This window comes from Narcine bancroftii, chromosome 3 (assembly GCF_036971445.1).
Source record: "Narcine bancroftii isolate sNarBan1 chromosome 3, sNarBan1.hap1, whole genome shotgun sequence".
Classification (NCBI taxonomy): Eukaryota; Metazoa; Chordata; class Chondrichthyes; order Torpediniformes; family Narcinidae; genus Narcine; species Narcine bancroftii.
In genome coordinates this window covers 144,505,101-144,524,841 of record NC_091471.1, presented here as the reverse complement: position 1 = coordinate 144,524,841, position 19,741 = coordinate 144,505,101, and the positions used below count along the sequence as shown (strand labels likewise).

General features: G+C 39.3%; 1 protein-coding gene across 4 annotated transcripts in view; it reads right to left on the bottom strand.

Moving 5' to 3' along the window:
* maml3 (mastermind-like transcriptional coactivator 3) overlaps positions 1–19,741 on the bottom strand; it is a 639,372-nt gene that overhangs the window by 265,314 nt on the left and 354,317 nt on the right. For all 4 annotated transcript variants that reach the window (XM_069925342.1, XM_069925340.1, XM_069925339.1 and 1 more), the window contains exon 2: positions 14,777–16,309. In XM_069925342.1, coding sequence (XP_069781443.1) covers positions 14,777–16,309 — 1,533 coding nt within the window. The remainder of the gene's footprint in view (positions 1–14,776; positions 16,310–19,741) is intronic.

Here is a 19,741-nt window from a genome sequence, read left to right as displayed (position 1 = left end):
GTGTGTGTGTGTGTGTGTGTGTGTGTGTGTGTGTGTACACATATGTATGTGTGCCTTTGTGTGTATGGTGTGTGTACTTGTAAGTATGTATGCATGTGTGTGCATGTATGTGTGTGCATGTACATATGTATGCATGTGTTGTGTATGCACGCGTGTGTGTGTGTGTGTGTGTGTGTGTGTGTTTTGGATGGAAAAATGAGCCAGGGGTCTTGAGCATTGAAAAATGAAGTAAAGCCCCACATACATGCACATTGATTGACAGTGTGATTTCGCGTCTGTGTAAAATGCTCTCTCCATCTGCCATCATAGTTGGTCAGCAAACTGACATTCACTGCACAAGATCACTCTTGAAAGACATCCCTTCTAAGACGTTAATGAAAACTTATCTAAACCCTCTGAAATTAAACCCCAGAGCTAGCTGGTACTTCCTGGTAAAGTGGCAAAGAAAGAAAATCGGAGATAAGCCTGGCGGAAAAATCAAAATCACAAGATATCCCAGAGAAATGCAGTAGAAGTAAAATGCTATTACAAAAAGGGCATCCAAATTAAAATTTTATAGAGCACTCTACTTCCGTTTAGAGGATCTGGAATAAAAATCCTATACTGCAACTTAATAAGTGTTCAGCAAAAATAGAAAGAATGAAGAAACATCTGCAGGTCCATATAGGTTACTAAAAGCCAAGAATAAAAGAGTATAAAAGGTAACAAATTTAAATGGATAAGAAGAATGTAGGTCTCCACTGGAATTGTCTGGATAAAGGCCTCAACCTTTCAATGCCCATCTACTCAAGTGCCTCCTTCATTATTATTTCCTTGTTATTCCTTACACACCTTGCTCTCTCTGGCTCTAGTAACTGTCTTTTGTTTCTTTTCATTTGATCTCCAGCTATTGAAACAAAATGCCGGCGCTGCTGTAACGGCAGCCCTGCTGCTGGTGCAGATCCAGAGAGAGTGGGGAGTGGAGACACAAGGGTCCAACCACCCAGTCCAACTGTTGTTATCTCAGTACAGACTCGTCTGTTAAAGGAATCAACGGCAGTTTTAGTTAAAATCCTGCGACCGCAGGGTCGGGCCCAAGATGGCAGCGTCCAGGAATGGCAGCAGCCATGAGGGGTTGCAGTCACTGGGGAAGCGGAGGACTGGCGCAGAGCACCAGAAAATGGGGAGAACACTCCCCTTTTTGAGAAGGAGAAGCAGAGGAGACAATCCACAGGACGGTGACCTCGGTGGCGGACCAGTGAGAGGCTCTGTGGTTGAAGGTACCACACAGGAGGTGGGCTGTTGGAGACTCGAGACGAAGACGCAGGCTGCTGGAGATTGTGGTCAAAGGACTCGCAGCAGGCGACAGACTGCTGGAAATTGGCTCGAAATTGGCTGATGGGGTACCAGGTATTGGAACTGAGATGCAAGATAGGGCTGAGGGTGGTGAAGCATTCCTGATCGTATTGGAGGTTTGGATCTGGATCTTGTTTTCCAATGGTTTTGACTGAAAATGTGGCTGCAAATGCTTAGAGAGTGCTGTGGCGAATTCATGGACACTCAGTGACTCTGGGGAAATTCTCTTTTGCTTCTCTTTCTGACTGTAAGAGATGCTTCAGGCAATTTCTGCCGACGGCGAATTTATCTGCCTTACCGCAGACAAAAGTAATTTTGTGTACTATGATACTGTTTTTATTATATGACAATAAATTGAATCTATCCATGCCTCTCTAACCAGCTTCCTTCATTTTTTCTCACCCACCTCGAATCACCAGGGGCCACAAATTGAGGCCGTGTATTCAGTGGTTCCTGCTGCCTCTGGACTGGAAGAGAAGACATGCACCAAAAAAAGATAGAAATAAAGTCAAGGACAAAACAGAGAAAAGCAAAGATCATTAAGGTGGCACTGATAGGGCATCAATGGAATGTGAATATTGGGTGACATTGCACAGATCTAATCATTTTTAGGCAAAATATGCAGTAGTAACACTGTGGACAGCTCCATAAATTCACAAATTTCTATCTAAATTAAGCAAAAAGTAGGGAGGTCGATATGTATAGAAAATACATAAAATTCCAGGCACATAGGTATTCAGAGGGCAAGCAGTACATCTATAAATTATAGGGATCCAGATCTCAAACAGGCTTACAAGTTAGTCCAACCCAGTGAGAATGTACACCAAAAAACAATACCAAAAAGTTCTAACTATATGGCAGAATTAATTCTGAAACCATATTCACCCATGACATTTGAAGTCACCATGCCAGTGAGCTGCAAACCATGGCACGTCTTGAATTCAACTGGTGTTGAAAATCTTCAGATTTTAAAAATCACTTGTCACGACTTTCTTTCTTCAGATTTGGTGGAGCAGAAAGCAGATGTGTGTGCAGCTCTTAATGAGCTTCTTTTACCTTATTTAATATAGAAAATGTAATACTACATGAAATTTCCTTCTGTCTGCAGTAAGGACAAAGAGTTGCCACTGGTATGGCCTGCTGCCTCTTACAGTAAGAATGCAAAAGAAAGTCCCTTCAGAGACACTGAGTGTCTGTGTATTTGCCTCCAGTGCCTCCTGCAGCCTCTGCAATGGCCAAGATCCCTGTTCGATCCATCGGCAACCCAAGCTTGTGTTCCAAAGCTTCGACATGATCAGGAAGCCTTTAGTGTCCGAGGACCTATGGGAGCCCTTCTTTCCCTCAGCACCCTCACAAATCCCAGATCTCTGAGCCACTCGATTGCAAGTTGCTGACTGTCTGCAGTCTGTGTGGGTCCTTCAGCCGCTGAGCCCCTTGCTGGTCTGCATCTAAATGCAGGAAAATATGCTCGCCATCCGTCTTGACCCCACATCCATAAGAGACAAAATTTGATAAAAAGATTGGAGTTTCAAGGTTTTTGTTGCAGAAAAGAATAAAAAGTGGGATGAATGGTACAGGTTTAATGTCTGAAGTCATCTAAAGTGAAAACTGAGTATACTCATTAAACTTATCACTGTACATTTATATCAACACTCCTGGCCTCCAAGCTAGTATATACTTTTTTTGTTCCTCCCATTCTCTTGATTACTTTCTTACTTTGCTTTATTTTTCTGCTGAAGGCACACATTCCTTCCAGGGACATGTTGCCTCACTCACCATTTTTGATGAGTACAGTGAGCACAACAGAAATACTTGAACCCTTTTCCATCTTAAGTATCATCATAAACTCACCTGATCCAGATCTCACCTGAAACCCACACATGACAATCTTGAGTTGTATTTTCACCTGTAGAACCAGCCCTTAAATTACTCATTCCTGGAAAATATATTTTGTTGATACTTGGACCTATGTAATTAAATTAATACTGTATTTCTGCAATAATTCCTAAAAATGTGAATTATTGAGCTGACAGGTAACTTCTGCAGAACTGTGGCTTCTATCAAACTTGCGAGGTGCCAACTCTTTTAAGGCTGTGATTTTCATTGAGAAGAGACCTGTTTATTTGCAAGAGCCTTTGCATTAGTGCAGTGGCAATAATCACGTGCTTCTTTCCATCTCCCCCCCCCCACCCCCCCCCGCCACAATGACCACATCCAACACCTTCTAAAGTAATGAAAATAAAATGTGCCGTTAGGAAAAAGTTATGAGAAATTCATCAAAATGGATATTGAAATTGCTTTTTTCCGCCCTTCAAGGAGAGAGAGCCATGAAATGCTGGAATTAAACTATCCAGAGTCATAAAATCTATAAGCCTTTAAAACTGTCATTCTTTTTTCAGGGGGCCAAATAGAAGAAAAAATAATGGTCAGGATATCGACAGTGAAAGAGATGAAGTAAATGGTGTGAATTGTAAAGCTCTATCCTGGAATATTAAGCCTGTGCATCACCTTGCTTCAATATCCAGTTGCTATCCATTGCATTCCATGTCAGTTTGATTGATTCCCCTTCCTGACATTATTATTAGTGCTCGTTAGGCTCTGCAGCAAGCCTCCTGGTGCATCATCCGCCCTTATTTACATGTCAATGTGAAATCTAGCGTGAGGGCTTCTGATGCTCTGCATGTTGCTGGGCCCATAATGCAGCCAAAGATTTAGCAGTACAGAAGTGTGCTGCCTTAAAGTGCTCCCTTGGAGAATCTCAACCAAAATCATGATGCAAAAAGCCAATAGATCAGCTCCACAAGCCTCGACATGTGTGATCAGCTTCAGCACAGCTTGCATATGCAACAAATGGGGATGAGTAACATGTTTATATCACGAGCGTCTGACCAAGTTGATGTGCAGATTATAACAGTTACAATATAAGAAGCATCCAAGAGTAGGTGAGAGAGAGGGCTATTTTTCAATGCAAAGCTGAATCTTGAGCCAAGGCAGGTCTAACCTCAGAATGTTCATAAAATTCTGATTTTAGCTGATTATTAGATAGCCAAAGTAAATCAAATCGAAATCGGGAATTGTGGATTCCATGGGATGAGCTAGGAAGCAGGGGTGAGAATGTAATGCAATGTATTACCTTGTAGAGATAAACACATTACTTCAATTAGACAATACAAAGAAAGCTATTTAACAATCAAAAGAAACCCCGGTTTTTCAGACATATTCAGATCCCCTCTGTTGCATTACAAATGCAGTAACATATCTGTGAATTATTTAAATTTAACTCAGCAGCTTTCAAAAGTGTCTGATGCATGACCTAATCAGGTGAAATGCAATGAAGGGTGGAGTTCATGTTTTTTTCCTGATCCAACACCATCCCCTTGATTAACTCATGACCTGCCACTGCCTCATATCTTTGTGAACCTGCAAATAAAATAGAGCAAAAATGATTCACGCAGGTTGGACAATTCCGTTAAACCTCGAATAAAAAAATGCTGCATCCAAAAAAAATGAAATAAGCAATTCATGCCAGAATAAAACATGGGAACTTCAGGAAATTGAACAGCATTAAGGTAAAAATGAAACAATCTTGAATTTATAACCTCACAATATTTCACTAAAGTTTACAGCCCCTCTGATATCGTAGAAAAAGTGGGTACCTTATTTCTTTACAAAAATACAGGAGAGAATGGGGATGAGCCACCATGATCTTGCTGAACAAATTTAATGAGCCATAAGATGCTAACTTGAAGTATTGAGAAGCATTGATGTAAATTTTGTGAATTGGATTGTTATCCACTGTGAATTTTGTGATTGGATCATTGTCCACTGAGAGGCAGAGCTGTTTCTTTCACCTCAGTTTTTGGGGTTTATTGCGGAACTATTATCAAAAGCAATGTGTCTGAAAAACTAACTGAGTATCAGATGATCAGGTGCTATATCAGCAGAGAATTAATGTGGGTTTATGAAGGGCAGATCATATCTGATTAAGTGCGTTGAACCCTCAAAGGAAGAATTAGTAATGGGCATTGAAGAGGTTAGTGGGATGAACACTAGATTCCATCGACAAGAACTTGCATTGCTTTCCGTGAGCCAAAGCAGACTTGGAAGTAGCCTTGTGATAAATAGTTGGTAAATAGGGGACAAAAAGAACATGCTCTATTTAGTGGGATGTGAAAAGTAGTTCCTCAAAGATCTGGAATTAAACTTTAGCTCTGAACCAAGCATGGAAATGTGCAGAATAAAGGACTACCCAGCTTTGCCATTGAATAAAGGTGCATGAATCGTAATAATTCTGTTACTGAATAGGAAGAAGAGAAAATTAAATGTAGTGGACAAAACCATGGGATGATAAGTTTAATATGTTTAAGTGTGAGGGCACCGATTAATATCTTAGGAAGCTCCCAAATAAATATTTTCTGAATGGAGAAAAAATAGTCAGTCTGAGGGAATGAAAAGATTTGGATGTGTGTAGTTCACTAAAATCTAATCCCTGGGTGCAATACCAACCCATAAGCCAAATGGAATTTTGGCCTTTACTCCAGAGGAGCTTTAATGTAAAAGAGAGGATGAAATGTCAATCAGACCTTAATGAGAGATCAGTGTAATGTTCAATTTTGGATGCACTGTAGCTAAGGTAGATTCAACAAGTAATATCACAATGTAAAGTGTTTTGTTTAGAGACAGGTTGGAAAAATTTGGCTTGTACTCAATTTTGTTTACATTTAGCTGAAAGTGATTGTAGTCAAGATAGGAAAGAAATAAACAAATTTGCCAGGAAATCAAGAAACTTTTCTCTGGTGAGAAGTTCAGAGATCAAAAGATATCTTGAAAGGAATGAAGTTACAAGCACTTTTCCACACAGTGGGGAATTGGAATACAGATCTTGCTCCCCAAAAATAACTAAACATTGTGTTGATGGTGAGTTTCAGTACTATGTTAGACAGTTTTTTATTCGCTGATGGTACCAAAGATGATAAGAAGAAGTGCAATTAGAAATAAATAGAAACTGTACCTGTTGTATCCCTTTCAGGATTTCCTGGTGCACAATACAGTCAATGAATTTGTGTAGTTATTGCCACATTGTAGGAAACATGGCAGCTAATTTTATACACAGCAAGCTCCCACAAACACCTATTTTATGACGTAAATTAAGAGCAACTTATTGACTGGGACAACAGGAGTAATTCCTCTTTTCTTCACAATAGTGACATGGGATCTTTTACACTCAATGTTTGTTTATAGTCGGAGTATATGCATGACATCACATACAACCCTGAGATCCTTTTTCTTGTGGGCCAGGCAGAATTTCTGTTTACTGGTAGTGCAAACTGTACTCATGAAGCAGATATATATATATACAAAAGAGAGAAATGTAAACAAAGTAACTGTAAACAAACTGACTGTGCAAATATGGAAAAATATATTCAGTAATAAATTATGTGCAAGGTAAGGGCCCTCAAATAAGTCTCTGATTGAACTTGTTGTTTAGGAGTCTGATGATCGAGGGGTATCAACTGTTCCTGAGCCTGGTGGTAAGAGTCTTGTGGCACCCATGCCCTTTTCCTGATGGCAGCAGAGAGAATAGTCCTGGGTGGTGTGGATCCTGATGACTGCTGCTGTTCTCCAACAGCAGCATTCCATGCAGATTTTCTCTATGGTGGGAAGAATTTTGGCTGTGATGTACTGGGCTGTGTCCACTCCCTTTTGCAGGACATTTCCCTCAGATGTATTGGTGGCCCTATACTAGGCCATGATGCACCCGGCCTCCTGAGAGACATGAGAGTACACTGAGAGGAAAACATCTTGAACAATGTTGTCCTCTCTGATCCTGCAATCAAATACCAGGCTGGATTTGTGATCAAGTATTTGGAGTTGAAATTCATAAAACCTTCTGACGAGAATGGAAGCAACTAAGCCATGTCTAAATGGTGAAGAATGAATGGATTTGTCTTGTGTTCTCACATGGTATCCAAGGGTAACCAATGTTTCATGCCTGGGCCCTTGCAGAGCGAATGAGTCCAATCCACACATGCATTGTGACATATTGGATGCTACTGCCTAGATCTAGGGAAGTCTATGCATTAGTTGTGCACACCTAATCTAGGATTCAAAATGACAAATGTGGACAAGTTTCCTCGTGGCAAATATTTTCAGAGGAACTGGAGAATATAATTTGAATAAAAGCCAGTGCCATATGATTCATTTGAGAACAAGATGGCTTGGGAGCAGATACCTTGTAAATATTGGATACTACATTGAGAAATGGAATTGTGGTACCACATTTGTAAAAGTCAGAAATCATGCCCTGTGCACAAATCTTCCATCCTACCCAGTTGGTCTTAGTTGGTATTTTCAGCCTCTTACTCTTCCAGGATTTAAACACCCTGACTAACCAGGTGCATTCTGAGACTTCCTGTTGGAAAAAAAATAAGGGACCACACCGCACAGTGTAATTATTCTGATCAGCAAAGACCTGCACATATTCAGGAGTGCTTCAAGCTACTGTTATTATGTGTTATAATAATTCTGGTTGTTCTTTTGGCTTCTCTGAACCTGTGCTTGGTTATTCTTCATTCTTTTTCAAGTATGAATGAATTAACACTTTCTTTGGAATTACTGCATTGAGAGGTCTCTGATAAAGTAGACAACAACCAGCACAATTCTCAGCTGGTGACTTATAATCATAATCCTGATGCAAGTTTAAATGTTCTTTTTCCATTGTACCAATGTTCCACAGAGAAATCCAAAGTCAGAACAATGGAGTTGATGAACTTCTTGTCTTAGGCAAAGCCAATAGTCTGAAGTACATTGTTGCTACACTAGATAAAACCTTGATGCTGAGAATTTATCAATTACTGGCCTGGAAGGAAAAAAGCCTTCTGTTATAATATATATGGCAACACGGGGTGCAATCACAAACTGTCTCAACGGGTACAACTGGATATAAAATATCATTAACTAGCAACCATAGACAGTAACCATTGTTAGATGCCTGGAGCAGAAAGGTGGAAAATCAATGATATAGCTGGTGTAAACGGTTGTTTGTTCAAGCCAATAAAATGTGGCCGGTCTCTGCATGGTCTTGCATTGAGCGGCAATGTTATAATGGACTGAACCACCAAGCCTCAACAGCTCAGCCTCTCTACCACCACCAATTCACTCTACTCCTCCATGGAGCTATTAAATTTTAAAATATCTGAGCAGGCCCTAGCAATGCTGGATACCATCTACATGTTGACTCTCTCTAGGAAACCAATATGTTAATGAAGAAAGATATCAATTAAAAGAACTAGCAACAAGGGAAGATACAACAAAAAGAAGAGAATTGGCGGACAAAAAAAACCAAAACAAAATATGAAACACTACAAATGTACAAGGTGGAGAAGAACATAATGAAGATCAAGCAGAAGTACTACGAGCTCGGAGGAAAAACGCACAAAATACTAGCTTGGCAGCTTAAAATAGAACAAACTAAAAGAACAGTATTGGCATCAAGGAAAAAGGACAAACAAATTACATATAACCCAACAGAGATCAATGAAAACTTCAAGGAATTCTATGAGCAATTATACTGAACTGAGAACGAAGGGAAAGAAGACAAAATAGATGAGTTTCTAGCTAAAATTGAACTACTGAAATTGCAAGAAGAGGAGCAAAACAAATTGATAAAACCATTTGAAATAGAGGAAATACAGGATATATTAAAAAAGCTATCGAACAATAAAACGCCTGGAGAGGACGGACTCCCAATTGAGTTCTATAAAACATTTAAAGACTTATTAATTCCTCCTCTCTTGGAAGTAATGAACCAGATTGAAGAAACACAAAACATGCCAGATTCATGTAAAACAGCAATAATTACAGTAATACCAAAGACAGGGAAAGATCCACTAACACCAGCATTGTATAGACAAATATCTCTACTTAACTCAGATTATAAGATAATAGCAAAACTATTAGCAAACAGATTGGCCGACTGTGTACCAAAAATAGTAAAACTAGATCAAACTGGATTTATTAAGAAAAGACGAACAACGGACAATGTCTGTAAGTTCATGAACTTAATCCATGCAGTACAAGGAAATAAGATGCCAACAGTGGCTGTTGCTTTAGACGCAGAGAAAGCTTTTGACAGGGTAGAATGGAATCATTTATTCAAAGTACTACAGAGGTTAAACCTACCAGAGAAATATATTAATTGGATTAAAGCATTATATAAGGGACCATTGGCGAAGGTGACAGTAAATGGATATATATCGAACCAATTTAAATTAAGCAGGTCAACTAGGCAGGGATGTCCACTATCTCCCTCACTGTTCACTTTAGCTATAGAACCCTTGGCACAACTGATAAGAACAGAAAATAAAAGGGATAAAAATAAAAGAGAAGGAATATAAAATCAGTCTATTTGCAGATGACATCATAGTATACTTAACAGAACCAGAATTATCAATAAAAGAATTACATAAGAAATTGAAGGAATATGGAGAAATATCGGGGTACAAGATTAATGGAAATAAAAGTGAAGCGATGCCAATGAATAATGCGGATTTCACAAAGTTTAAGAAAGAATCACCATTTAAATGGCAAACACAAGCAATCCAATACCTAGGTATTCAACTAGATAATAATCTAGGCCATCTATACAAATTAAATTATCAGCCATTAATGAAGAAATTACAAGATGACTTAGAACATTGGAAAGATTTACCACTAACACTGACAGGAAGGGTAAATTGTATTAAAATGAATATCTTCCCAAGGATACAATACCTATTTCAATCATTACCAATTCCCTTAACAGAGAAATTCTTCAATGAGCTAAAGAAAACAATAAGGAAATTCTTATGGAAAGGGGGGAAACCGAGGATAGCGCTAGATAAATTAACAGAATGGTATAAACAACTACCAAACTTTAAGAATTATTATAGAGCAGCACAATTGAGATATCTATCAGATTTTTATCAAACAAGGGAAAAACCAGATTGGACCAGGATAGAGCTAGATAAAACAGGGGAGAAGGTACCAGAACATATACTTTTTAAGTGGGATGAAAAAACTGGTGCAACATAGAAGTTCACCAGTACTGCACCATCTGCTCAACATTTGGAAGAAGATTCACGTAGAAAGGAAAAAAGAACAAATTACCAACTACCAAAATTATTATTGACGCAAAATCAACTAATCCCTTTCACAATAGATAACCTTTTCTTTAGAGAATTGGAGAGAAAAGGGATCAAAAGAATAGAAAATTATTTTTTGGGAAATAATTTATTATCTTTTGAACAAATTAAGTACAAATATGGTGTAACTCACGGTACAATGTTTGCATACCACCAACTGAAAACCTACTTAAAGGACAAATTGGGAAGCAGGCTGAGGTTACCAGAAGGAAGCAGCTTTGAATATGTGATTACAGACATAATGATAATTAAAAGATTTATAACAAACATCAAGCTGCAAGAGACAGAGAATGATGAAATAAGCTGTAAACCCAAACAAAAGTGGGAACAAGATCTAAACATAAAGATAAAAAATTAAAAATGGGAAAAGCTATGCTCTGGAACTATGAGAAATACAATAAAAATGAGGTTACGCATGATACAATATAAATGGTTACACAGGCTATATACCACGCCCCAAATGCTAAATAAATGGGACCCAACAGTATCAGATAGATGTTTTTGCTGTAAGAAGGAAACGGGAACAACAGTACTTGCAATTTGGGCATGTGAGAAAGTGGAAAATTTTGGGAAGATCTAAATCAGGTATTAAATAAAATAAAAGAAAGCAACATACCAAAAAAATTCCAGAGATCTTTCTTCTAAGTAATATAAGAAGGAAAGAATTGGGCCTCAAATTGGATGAAGCACAAAAAAGATTTATGATGATAGCCTTAGCTGTAGCAAAAAAATGTATAAAGTCAACCTGGAAATCAGAAGAGAGCCTGAGAATACAGCAATGGTACATAGAAATGAATAAATGTATTCCATCGGAAAAAATAACATATAATTTAAAAAATAAAGTCACAGTATTCAAACAAATTTGGGAACCGTACATGGAACACAACAGAGAGGGCCTACCGCGGATCTCCACCCCGTAAAATGATAGAATGAGAAGATGAAATGAACTGACCCAGTGTGTAAAAGTAGATGACACAATTTTCTTGTTTATTTTCATAGTGTGATGACATTGTTTAATGGGTTTATTGTATTGTATATGTTGAACGTTTAGTGGGTAGGGAGGGGGGAAAAAGGGGAGAAAATGACACTGTGTATATTCAAGAGGGAAATGTTTGTGTGTATTTTGGTTAATATGGTTCATAGTGTGAAAAATTTTTAAAAATGTAAAAAAAAGAAAGATATCAATTCATTATTCTCTTCATTTGGGACAGGCATTTCCAATAGAAAAAGAGATGATGATCAATAAAATGAATGTGTACCCATTAGATTTCTCAACCACATTTGCTGAAGCTTAAGGCTGAAAATCAATTTAATTCAAAAGTTTTTAATTGTAGCATTACAGCTAGTTCTAAGAAATACAAACTGATCTGTTCACATCGTGGTAGTTCTCTTAACTTTCTTTTGTCCTGGAGTCTTCATATAGATTTTGAGGGAAGGAGAAGACCTGCCATATTCAAGCTACAACAAACCAAACATGATTCAACTTTATGTACCTATCTCTGTCACCTATATACCTGGCATCTCTGACAATTCATTTGCTGTCACCAACTTTAGGGAGTGACTGAAGTGCAGACTTTTGGAGAAGATAAATATCAGATAAAGAGAACATTTATCTATTGAGGGACAGTGTGGAAATGGGATTGGTTTGAAAGCTCTTGGGTGATGATCTACTGCAATGGTCGCCAATATCCCCCTTCACCCCCTCAGCCCCCAACTTTTGTATGCATTGCCCTGAGCTCCTGATGGTTAAGATTCATTTCTGCAGAGAAATGCACTCAGAAATCTGTCCTCAGTGGGCTGCAATGATACACAATGGAGCTGAGGCTGTGCTCCATTCTCTTTGGTATTATTGACTTCAGTTCAACATCTTCAAAGTAAAACACAGTAACTAGTCTATTGTGGGTTTAACATCAGGAATCAAAGGAGAATTTGTTATCAATGGAACCATAAGACATAGGAGGAGATACAGAATAATAGCCATCGAATGTGCCCTGGCTTTTAATCATGAGCTGATCCATTTTCCCTTTTAGGTTCTTTGCTCAGGCTTTTCCCCATAACCTTTTGATGCATTGGCTAATCAAGAATCTATCAATCTCTGCCTTAAATACACCCAATGATGTGGTTTCCACAACAGTCTGTGACAACAACTTCAAAATTCACCACCCTCTGGTTGAGGAAAATCCTCCGTTTCTCTGTTCTATGTGGACATACTTCAATCCAGAATTTGGGCCCTCTTGTCTTAGACTCTCCCACCATGAGAAACAACATCGATTCTGTCATGCCTTTGAACATTCAAAATGTTTCAGTGAGATCTCCCTCATTCTCCTCAATTTCACCAAGTACAGGCCAAGAACTGCCAAATGTTCCTCATATGATAAACCTTTAATTTCCAGAATCATCCTTGTGAACCTCTTCTGAGCCTTCCCTAATGTTTCTTAAATGAGGAGCTCAAAATTGCTCACAATACTCCGTGAGATCTCATCAGTGCCTTATATTCTATTCCTCTTGAAATTAATCCCAGCATTGCAGTCTTCGTTTTTAACCACTGACTCAGCTTGCAAGTGTATTTTCAGGGTATCCTGCATTCCAAGGTCTCTTTGCATCTCGGAATTTTTAATTTCCTCCCCATTTTGAAAATAGTCTGCACGTTTTATTTTTATACCAAAGTGCATGGCCGTAATCTTTTCCATATTGTATTTTATTGGTCACTTCTCTGCAGATTCTCCTAATCTGTCTAAGTCCTTCTGCAACTTCCCTGTTTCATCAACAATACCTGCTCTTCCATCTACCTTTGTATCATCTGCAAACTTGGCCACAATCCCATTGATTCCAAAAGCTAAATCATTGATATACAACATAAAAAGAAGTAGCTCTAACAGCGACCCTTGTGGAACACCACTAGCATCTGGCAGCCAAGTAGAATATGATCAGTGTAATCCACATCTCTGCTTCCTGCCAATCAGTCAAAGCTCTACCCACATTGTATGTTTCTTTTTATACCATGGGCTCTTATCATGCACCTTGTCAAAGGCCTTCCGAAAATTCAAATACAAAACATTTACGGCATTTCCTTTATCTAGTCTGCTTGTCACTTCAAAAAATTCCAATAGGGTTGTCAAGCAAGATTCTCCCTGAAGAAAACCATGCTGACTTTGCCCTATTTTGTCACGTGCCTCCAAGTCCTCCATAACCTCATCCATGACAAATGATTTCAGAATCTTCCCAACCTCTGAAGTCCATCTAATCGGCCTATAATTTCATTTCTGCTTCCTCCCTCCCTTCTTGAATAGTGTGATTTTTGTGATTTTCCAGTCCTTTGGGACCATTCCAGAATCAAATTATTTCTGAAAGATCATTACTGATGCCTCCGTAATCTCTACCACTACTTCTTTCAGAAACCGAGGGTGCCATCCATCTGGGCCAGTAGACTTATCCACCTTTAGACCATTCAGTTTTCTGAGCACCTTCTCCCTTGAAATAGTAACTACATTCAATTCCCTTCCCTGGCACCCTTGGACCTCATTACAATGACCTTTAAATTAGAATACTATAGTCTTTTACTTTCTGCTGCTTTATCAAAGAGTTCCCCCAATATGTGAGATATTTTAAAAGTCTTGTAAGGTCATCAGATATTTCTCGGTTCAGGGAATTTCCTGATATTGTTTATTACAAGAATTATAAACAACCATTGCATTATTTGTGTTGACCCTTTATAACAAGAGTCTACAACAGTGGTTATCAATAACTAAAAGGGCTTTAAATTTGAACAGAGGAAGTTAACAGAACCAACAACATACGATTATTGATAGAATACAAGCAGATTAAATAGTCAGCTACTACATAAGAGAAATAAGAAGGCACAGTACAAGTGAGCCGTTCAAACATCAAATTTGCTTTGCCACAAACCTTTAATCATATTCTGTTCCCTGGTTACACTTCTTAATCTCTGAGAGTTTGTAAAGGCAAATTGTTCTCAGCCTATTTACTTATTTAACATAACATACACAAAATGCCCACCAAAGCAAAAAGCCTGAAGCAACAAATTACTTAGTGCAGCTCACAGATTCAGTTTTTATCAGCACTCCTGATGATCCAATCAATGAATCCTAAAAGAATATATGCATATCATTTCATGTTAAGCTAATTAGAATAAGGGAGAATGCCACAGGTTCAAACTTACTCACACACCACAGAATGTGGAAGTGAAATAAAATAATTAATTGTAAACACTCTAAGTTCAATGTTCTCCTCTCACTTACCGGACCGTGGCTTGGCAGTGCTCCAAATTGTATTGTCTGGGGAAGGAGTCCTTTCTGCTTCATTAACAGCATGCGCTTTTGTTCCTCACTAATGTGAGGAGCCTGAGGTTGAACTTGCGGCTGCTCTTGCTGCAGGTAGGGCATCATGGGACCTTTGTTCTGATTAGCCATTGGCGGGGTCATTCTCTGGCTCACGGGCTCAATATTATAATGAGACAGTGGCTTAGTGTTAGCGTATGAAAGCATAGGCTGTTTGTTCCCAGAGGTTTGCCCCATAGTATTTGGCTGTTGATTCATTATGTTCATGTGGTTTTGTGAGAGGTAGTTATTCATGGCCTTCTGAGGGTTGCTTGTCAGAGTAGGCAACATAGGCTTTTGATTATTAAAGGCCTGTGGGTACATCATTGGGCTATTTGGTTTGTCTGGAATAAAGGTGCCTCCAAAGGGACTATGTGACGGAGCTGCAGGTGACCAACTGGGCGTTTGATTCTGCTGGTGCGGCTGCGGGTGTTGCTGCTTTTGCTGCAGCAGCATGGCCCGTTGCTGTTGCTGGGCAGCCATTTGCTTTAATTGTTCTGCTCGAGAAAGGTCAGAACTGGTGGTAGGTAGAGCTCCTGTGCTGGATCCTGGTCCCGGCCCAGGTCCAGGAACGGGCCCAGAGCCCGGACCCTGCCCTGATCCTGACCCAGAGGACGTAGTCATTAAAAAGCCATTTCCCGACCTTGCATGTGCTTGACTTTGACTTGGGGCCTGCTGGGAGGGCTGGCTTGCAGACGTCACTGGAGAAGTGGCAGGTGCAGAAAGCGATGAAATACTTGACACAGAGGACACACTGGAGACCGTAGAGACATTGGAAAACTGAGGGCCTGATGAAGATGGTCTGACTTGTGGGGATCCCATCGACAACTGATTGAAAGGAGATTGGCACATCTCACTTTTTATGCTTGTGCCATCTGGTGGGACTGGAGTCTGAGATGTGGGCCTGATAACCTCCATCTCCTTCTTTTCATCAAAGTCTTCATTAAATAGGTCATGCATATCATCTTCTGGAACTGTGCTTGTTAGTTCATCAATCAACTCCTGCCACTCTTGCTCATTAAGGTTAATATCTGAGAACAGTTTATTTTGATGGAGGAGGGAAGCATCCGAAGAGTCTATACAACTTGGATCATCAATTGGTTCTTGTTTGAGCTCCTTGGCTAATATTAGGTTGAAATCATCATCCTCTCTGCTGCCATTGGCCTGTAAACTCACTCTTGGATGCCTGGCCTCTTTGTTAATGTCGTCAAACCCAGTTGAATTATTTCCACCTGTAGATATTGGAAGTGATTGCTTCAGGTCAATTTGATGCAGGGGAGAGACTGAAGGTATGGGGACATTGTTGGACAGGCTGTTGCTCTGGTCTACCCCAGATCCCTCTTTTCGGACTCGTTTGCTGGTAGGGGAGAAACTGCTGTCAGAAACTCCATTTTGCAGATCTCCATTAAGTGGCGAACGGGCACCTTCAAGTTTTCTCTTTACGGTTTCTTGAAGCTTTAAATGAAACATAAAGAGAATCGGTTATTTTCTGATGGACCATTGAAAACACAATTCTCCACAATACAGTCATGTACAGTGAAGTTCAGTTGTTCCTCTAAGTTGCAAAATTCTGGCAATTAGGATGCAATCTGTTGTTAATTTTATTTTGCATCCCTTACTCACATAGACATCTGACAAGGGATAGTGGAGTTAGCCCTGTCCTCAGGATGAATTTTCAGTGCATTGGGACATCTTTTTGCCTTTCTATATATCTTGACTCATGAAAAATGTTGATTGGATGAGAAGAATTCCAATAAAAGGCAGTCTTTAGCAAATTATCTTAGTAATGAAAGGAAGATGGTGTTAGGATATCCCAACAGAGGACACAGATGAGATCACAGCATTCAAAAATTGAGGTGGGATGGTTAACCAAACTCAGCGGTTGGCAAAGTGCAAAGTGATCTAATGCAGCACTGATTTTATAATGCATTTGATTGGGAGAGCAAGGTGAATAAAACTGATTTTTTTTCTCAAACACATGACCAGAAGGAGACTCAGCAGCTTAAGGACCCAACAGAACAGTGACCACAGCAGCGGACCATTGAGGTGCTCAGCGGCTGAAGGACCCCATAGGTCAGTAATCTGCGGTTGAGGCATTCATGGAACCAGGATTCGTGAGGATGCTGAGGGCAAGAAGGGTTCTTGAAGGGCCTCAGGAGTTGAAGACTTCCTGATTGTATTGGAGCTTTGGATCGGGTCCTCGTGTTGCCAAAGGATCAATGAATTTGCACAGGCTGCGGGAGCACTGGAGGAAAATCAGCATCCATGAAAGACACTTAGCGTCCATGAAAGAACTCACTTTTGCTATTCTTTCTATCTTACTCTAAGGGGAGCCAGGCAATACTAATGGTGACTCTTTGCCTGCCTTACAGCAGGCAGAAGAAATTTTGCGTAATATTACTTCTTCTGTACTATTACATGACAATAAAGTAATCTTGGAATCTTGAAATATGAGTGGGGGGGTGGGGGTGGTGTCTCAATGTTTGTTTATACTGATGGTACCTTAAAAGTTTCAGAAACTAAAAGAGGTAATTATTTGTCTTTCTTTTCACAAAGATACTGTAGAACTATTTGCCATTACTTTCCACAGCCCCCCAGTAACACATCAGCACCAAGATGTGGCAGCAGCATGGGCATAAATATTTAACTGGGTCTTGAGTGTTTTACTACCATCTGCATCTCTGTCCCATCCATCCACGCCCACATGTTACAATTCCTTCCTCGAGTCAAAGATCGGTGCAGTGAACAGAGGCAAAAGACAAACATGGTTATCATCTAGAAATGTGATTGGCTAGAGCAAAAAAGTTTGCAAACCACTTTTGACAAAAAGAGGCCAAAATTCTTCTGACCTCACTTTTAGTCTAACTGGAAGGCCAATTGTTGGAATATGGTTAATTAATTAAAACAGCCATACAGGGAATACCTCAAGGGAAGTGAATAATAGACCTCTTGTCTTGTCTGCAACAGCCAGTCGCAAATACTGAGTGAAGAAAGGCAGAGAAAGAGAACAGAGGGAAAGGGCTAGGAAGTGAGAGATCAGGAAGAACACTTCACCTCCTCATATCTGAATGTCAATGTCTAAACTATCTTTCCTCAGTATGGATCTTTCTTGGTGGTCCTATATGAAATTGCCCAGAGATGTGGATAACTTTTATTTAAATAAGGAACCCAATATCTACTCTAGGCATTTGATCAAAATATAAATATCTGATTTGGATATCGGCTATAATATGCTGGTTCCCAAAGTGCAAATTTGTGTTGTTTCAAGTGGGCACAAAAGGCACAACTTCTTCTCTACATTGTGCCTTGTAGAGGAAGATAAGAAGAATTCTATGTTGGCTCCTAATTAGATTTTTTTTTGAAGCTAAAAGATGTTTTGTACCTTTTTTAAAATGGTAACTTAAAATTACTGACTGGGCCCAAGAGCCTGGAATCACCGACCTTGCTACACTGAAACACCTCTGACACCAGCTACATGGTCTGACCAATGGCAAACCCTCCCACGGTATACTGAAGACACGGCTGACTGTGTAAGTCCCATCCATCCAACAAAAAAAAATCTGATGGAGGAGCTCACCAGGTCAAGCAGCATCAGTAGGGGGAAAAGAAGGAAAAGAACTGTCACTGCTTCAGGTCTGCACCTTTCATCTAGACTTGACATCAAAAAGGGTGCTGACCCAAAATGTTGAATCCTCTTATCTCTTATTGATGCTACTTGACCTGCTGAGTTCCTCCAGCAGATTGGTTCATGCTCCATATTTCAGAATCTGCAGTCTCCCATGACCTGCAGCCAGTCAGAATTATTAAGCTATCAGAATTATGAGTGGCTATTAAGTTTATAAATATTTGACCTTCAGGAGCATTAAAACTAAATAATCTGCTAAAAATATGTTCAATATTTTATACATTATTGATTTAAAATATTTAAAAACTGTCGAACGCATTTAAATTAAAATAATTTTTAAAATGAAGTTTACATTCCCCTTTGTTTTATAGCCATGGTCTTAAATTATCATTGCTATTAATTGGAGTAACTAGATCAAGCTCTGAAGATTCTTCATTAAGATTCAGCTCTGCCACTGATCTTTTGTGGTGCAAAGCAGCAGGATGTGTAGGAGTTCCGAATCTATCAGGAAGTTTGGAACTTCCACTGTTGATAGTGCATGAGGCAAAGTCCCGAACATGCCTTCATTTACCAACAAGATCCAGACCATTACAATCTGTGCTGCGAGAAACTTGGTTCAATCAGAGGAAGTATATAGACTTGTCTCTCTATATTTCAAGTGGTTGACAAATAAACTTGTGCACTATCCATAATGAAACTGGAGATGTAATACACATTGGGAACATTACAGCTGGTTAAATTTATTTAGATTCACATGGGGAGGGGGTGGAGGCAGTAAAACCTATAATATAAATCGGCTTTACTGAAGCAGAACGATTGACTGTACTGATTTGAGAACTGCTGCAACCTTCAAGGGGAACAAAAGCAAGCAACAGGAAAAATTACTTTTATGTTATCTGTCATGAAAATTCTATAAACTAGCCGAGGATATTGGCAGAATCAGAGCGTATATGTGCATTTCTCGAGGACCAAAACAGCATTACTCATGACCACTGAATTATGAAAGCTCTCCGGGGACTGTGCACATCTCTGTCATGCCACTGGTGTAATCATGCAAGCCTCATGGCTTCCTCTAACTTAGACCATCATTCATTCGTCATTGCACTTGAACTAGGTTTCATTCAATTCACGAGATTTGTGATGGTTCCTGTTAGTGGTTTAGTTCTCCTGCAAATTATGTTAGCGATCTTAAAAGGGGACTGACTTTGAGTAAAAGTTTTCAATTAAACTTTCAATTAATTGATTTGTAAACATGTACAAGG